Source organism: Tupaia chinensis, unplaced genomic scaffold (assembly GCF_000334495.1).
Source record: "Tupaia chinensis unplaced genomic scaffold, TupChi_1.0 Scaffold000231_1, whole genome shotgun sequence".
Taxonomy (NCBI): Eukaryota; Metazoa; Chordata; class Mammalia; order Scandentia; family Tupaiidae; genus Tupaia; species Tupaia belangeri.
In genome coordinates, this window is record NW_006159706.1 from 2,175,348 (window position 1) to 2,180,500 (window position 5,153).

Genomic DNA, 5,153 nt, shown 5'->3' on the forward strand with positions numbered 1-5,153 from the left:
AAGACCTGGCCAAGTGAGAGAAGGTGGTCAGGCCAGCCCTCTGCCCAGGTCTGGGCGGCCAGGGTCTGGGCTGGCACAGTGTCCATTTTCTAACAGTCAGGCAGGGAGGAGGCAGGCAGGAGGCAAGGCCTAAACGAAAAGGTGGCAGGAAAGGCACAATTAGCTCTCCTGAGGGGACCTGATGGAGCACAGACCCAGGGTCTTCCACTTCGTCCTCACGGCTGGGGAGATGGGGAGGATGGTCTTGGCTTTCTCATCTGTACATGGGGCAAGTGGTCGTACCTAGCTCAAAGTCCTAGTACTGCTAAAAAAGTGAATGAATACGTGTGAACTTAGAACATCGCTTAGGAGTCCTCCAGCGTTTGCCTCTGCATTAGAACTGTCCCCAGGTAGCTGAGGTGTGGAGAGGCGCGGTGTCTTGCACAATGTCATGTAGCTCGTATTAAGTGACAGCTGAGATTGGAGACGAGCAGTGTCTGCCTTCTTCCTACTGGGCCACAGCTGGTCAAAGTCAGGAAGAGATTGGAGGCGGCAAGGAGTGCAGTGTGGGTGGGAGTAGGCCTGGCAGGGTCCCTCCAGGTGTGCAAGCCGCTGACCTGAGCAGCAGGTGTGAGACTGGTAACTGGGTCAGGCGAGCACTGCTGGGCTCCTCCCAAAGCAGTCATGGCCCCACCTGCCTCTCTGCCCATGCTGGGAGAGCCAGGGCCTGGTCTGAACCATAGGTGCAGGACAGGGGTCCTCGCTGACCTCTGGGGAATTCTGGGCTGGAGACGGTGGGTGTTGATAGGCGGGAGGCATTCAGGGTGGGGGACAGAGGGAGGCCCACGAGGACTGGCCCTCTGGTTGCCACCACACACACGGGTCACAACTGTGAGGCAAGCTGAGGACAACAGCAGGCATGGTGGGTGCCCTGGGGAGGGTGAGTCTGGACATGGACAGTGAAGAGCACTCACCGGGCCCCAGGGGACAGGGACATCTGCCCAGGTTAGGGGGCCTCCAGTGCCCCGGGCTGGAAGCGGGCTGTCTCCTGGAAGATGAGCTCCTTCAGCCGCTCCTTGGGCAGATCATCCAGCTCCATGTCGAAAGTGAAGGGCTCCTCTGCCACTGGCTGGGGTGGCAGAGCAGAGAGGCTCAGGCCAGGCCTAGGGGACACCGCCCCCTGCCTCCCTGCCAGCCCTGCTGCTGGTAGCTGTCCCACCTCATCCGTTGGGTCATAGTACTGCTCCAGGTAAGGGTGGGCCAGTGCTTCCTCCACGGTGATCCGTTTGTTGGGGTTAAAAGTTAACATCCGGTCCAGCAGGTCAAGTGCTGGGAAGGAAGAGCAAGGGCTAGGGGTCAGAGGAAAAGCTGGAGGAACTCCCCAGAGCATCGCTGCTTCCGGTGCCCAGGGACTGCCTGGCCAAGCAGCTGTTGGGATCAGACACCCTTCTCTGCCCCCAGTTTCTGTCCCAACCAGCCCCTTGGTCCCTCTTACCTTTGGAGTCCGACTTGGGAAACAGCTTAGCCCAGGCCACCTTGGTTTTGGAGGGCAGAGACTGTAGGTAGTTCCGGGCCTTCATATTGATGATACAGTTCAGGTCCTCCTGGGACGGAGAGCCCAGGATGCCTGTGGGTGAAGCAGGTGACTTGGTGAGAGCTTTCCTCTTTCTAGGAACAAAACAGGCAAGGTGACAAGTACAAGAGCCCCCAGCCGAGCAACCTCCCAGCGTCACCTCCCGGCTCATAGCCCTTGCTTTTCCTGTCCATCAAATGGGCCCAGTATCTACACCTCATTGAAAACTATGAGCTGCTGCAGGGGCTCCATGCGGGGTGGCATCCCTGACCTGGACCTTGAAGAAATCTTACCTCTGCCAAGCTAACGAGCTCCCTTCCCTCAGCTGGCCAGGCCCCTCTCACCCAGAATGTGGTTGAGCTGGTCCAGGTAGTGCTTGCCAGGGAAGATGGGCCGGTTGGAGAGCATCTCGGCCAGGATGCAGCCCACGGACCAGATGTCGATGGACTTGGTGTAGCCCTGGAGAGGAGGGGAAAGCGGTGGATCCCTGCCAGCCTCAGCACAGTCCTGATTCTAGGCCAAACGGCTTCCAGCCTAGGTCTGGGGGAGCCAGTGTCCAGAATCCAAGGCCCAGAGGGTAGGCTTCCTAAGTCACTTCATGGAGGGGGTCAGTGCCTGGTTTAGGGGAGTACCAGGGCTTCTTGGTACCTGCTTCCTTGCCTTCAGAGGTGGGGAGGTCTCCTACCTTAGAGTTCAGCATGATCTCGGGGGCCCGGTACCAGCGTGTAGCCACATACTCTGTCAGAAAGCCAGTGTGGTCGTGCTCGGGATCAGCGATCCGGGCCAGGCCAAAATCACAGATCTGGAGTTAAACCCAGAAAGCGAAGTTCAGTGTGCAGGGCTTCTGCAGCCCGGGCGGTTGCACCGCCATGGCCTATGCTGTTCCCCTCTTGGCGATGCTCTCCTGCCCAGGGCTCCCACTGGCCACTTCAGACTCCAGTGGAGTAGGGGACAGGTGCCCAACCCTCTGACCTTAAGGTCGCAGGTGGTATTGATGAGCAGGTTGGAGGGCTTTAGGTCCCGGTGGAGCACATTGGCAGAGTGGATATACTTGAGGCCACGCAGGATCTGGTAGAGGAAGTAGCAAATGTGGTCATTGCTCAGCTGCTGGCTTTTGAGCAACTTGTACAGATCTGTCTCCATCAGGTCCTGCACGATGTAGCTGAGGATGGCTCCAGACGCCCCCGGTGGGGGGCAGTGGGAGGCACTTGGTTAAGGAAACCAGGCTCTGGCAACCAGACTGCACATCCCCTTCAGCTGCGACCCCTAGAACTCAAAAGATCTGCCAACCCCATCACCAGGTGGGCACAGGCTGTTCTCAGCACAGGTCTTAGAGCCTCTGTCACATCTCAGCAGGCGACCCCGAGCATGGCGCTTCTGTTCTGTGCCCTCGGTTTCCCTACCTGAGAAATGGGGCAAATGATAAACTGGGAGAGGCAGGAGAAGGTCCCGGGTAAGAGCAGCAGCTCTGGAGTTAACCTCTGCTGCCTGAAATCCCTACTCCACAACTCGCCGAGTGTGATCTCAACCTGCCTGTCCTCAGTTTCTTCTGGAAAGTAGGGAAAATAGTTGCTCGTTAGTGGGTAAGAAGATGGGATGAGATGGCACTTGTAAAGCAAGGTGCTTGGCTCCTTGTAAGCACTCAACAAACATGAACGATTACTGTTCATAACAACGCGGGAGCCGCGTGGCTGTTGAGGGGGTTACAGGAGATGGTGTATGAACACCATCTGGTATGTAATAAATGTTTGCTGAAAAAGAAATGCCTGCCTTCTGGGAATGGTTTGTGCAAGAAAAACGAGACACTCCCAACAGCAGGTTCCTACTCAAACAAGAGGGCTTGGCTATATATCAGAAGATGGAGTAAAAGTCCTTTTACATTTGAAGATAAAACAAAGACTAAACATACATACTATACGCACAGAAATAAATAAATGCCATTTGGCTTGTCTCAGGAAGAATATCAGGACTGTCTTTTAGAATTAGCCTTAGAAGGGTCTTTGGAGAAACGCATGGGCCAAACCCACTGTTATACACGGGGAGGCCCAGGGAGATGCAGTGACTTGCTTCAGGTCACACAGCGCGGTGGGAGTGAGTGTGCAGATACCCTGCCCACAGCGTGGGGCACTGCAGTACAGATCTCTACTCTTGGGTGGAGGCCTGGGACTGGTGGGGTGGGGGTGGAGTAGAGGTGATGGGTGTTAAAAGCCGCTAACAGCAGAGCCAGGCAGGAAGTGGAAACGAACCAGGAAAGCCCTATCAGGGGAGGGCAACAAAGGCCAGGCTGTCCCTCCCCGGGCAAGGTGCAAGTCCACAGGTGATTAGGGTGGAGCTCTCTGAGCAGGAAGTGCCAGAGAAAGGACGCATTCCCACTCGGGGGAGGGGAGAAAGCAGCAAGAGAAACACTTGATTTGTAGGCTTCCTGGTACTCAGTTTCCTCATCTTTGAAATGGATCTGATGAGGCTCATCTCATAGGGCAGCTGAGACGTAGAATAAGAAATATCAAAGCACTTGGCATGCTTGGCACCTGACCCATAGTAGGCCCTCAAGAAAAGGCCGTTTTCTTCCCCCCTCTGGGGGACCCAGAAAGGAAAGAATCACTAGTCTGTTAAACAAGAACTGACTGTGGGCAGAGGCAGGATCACACCGCAGAACTGCAGATGTCAGAAGACAAAGCTCCCATAGAGACCGTCTTGCCCAGCAGAGGCCCGCCCCGGGCAGAGTGCAGAGAACTGACTTGCCCAAGGCCATACTGCTGGGCTGCAGCGGGCAGGCCCCAGTCCTCTTCCACCCCGTAGCCCTTCCTCTGATGGGAAGTTTCTTTTACTGGATTTGCTGCAGACAGTGGTAGGGAAGATGGAAACAGAAAGAAAGCCCACATTCCTCAGCCCAGTTCTGAGGCCATGGCAGGCCAGGCATCTGGCCAAGGCGAAGGATACACATCCCTCATGGCTTCCAGGGTGGGCGCCCGGAGAATGTCTCGGATGCCGATGACGTTCTCATGGCGGAAGCGCAGCAAGATCTGGATCTCCCGCAGCGTGCGCTGGCAGTAGGTCTGATGCTCAAAGGGGCTGATCTTCTTGATGGCCACGCGAGTCTTGCGCACTTGGTCATAAGCCGAACTGAGAGGGCCAGAGAGAGGTGGATGGTGTGGACTGACAAAGGGGGAGTCGGGGCCTGGGGGCCCCACCCAGGCCTTGGCAGGGAGGAGCGAGAGCAGGAGAGGGCTCTGGCCAAGTCATAAACAATGCTGGTTCCTTCCTGCTGTGAAGGCCTGGGATCTCCAGGGAGAGAGCTGGGGACCAGCCAGGCGGCTGGCCCTTCAATGACTTCACAAACAGAGGAAGAGACTGAGCGCTCACTGATTTCCCCTCTCCTCCACCCCCTGCCATTCTCGTTGACTGGCCCCTCCTCTCCTTCCCAAGATGGGCTCCCTCAACCCAAGGCAGGTCCAGCGGATGGGAGACCAGTGGAGGGTGTACGATGAGGCAAATACGGAGAGAGGAGGCCCGTCCTAGGAGGGACTAGACAGAAGGGAGAAGGCAGGGGCGGGTCTCAGGGAGAGGTACCCGCAGCAGCTGTTCCCAGGGGAACAAAGGC

The 5,153-nt window shown here is 56.8% G+C and overlaps 1 protein-coding gene across 2 annotated transcripts; it reads right to left on the bottom strand.

Annotated features, from left to right (window-relative positions):
• MAPK3 (mitogen-activated protein kinase 3) lies at positions 1-4,675 on the bottom strand (the record flags this gene model as incomplete). 2 transcript variants are annotated; one of them, XM_014587714.2, is given in 8 exon segments in its annotated part: positions 1-129; positions 954-1,108; positions 1,199-1,308; positions 1,475-1,606; positions 1,897-2,011; positions 2,238-2,354; positions 2,525-2,714; positions 4,493-4,675. In XM_014587714.2, coding segments are annotated over 7 exon segments (970 nt in total), but the record flags the coding sequence as incomplete, so codon positions are not given.
• Positions 4,676-5,153: the final 478 nt, after the last annotated feature.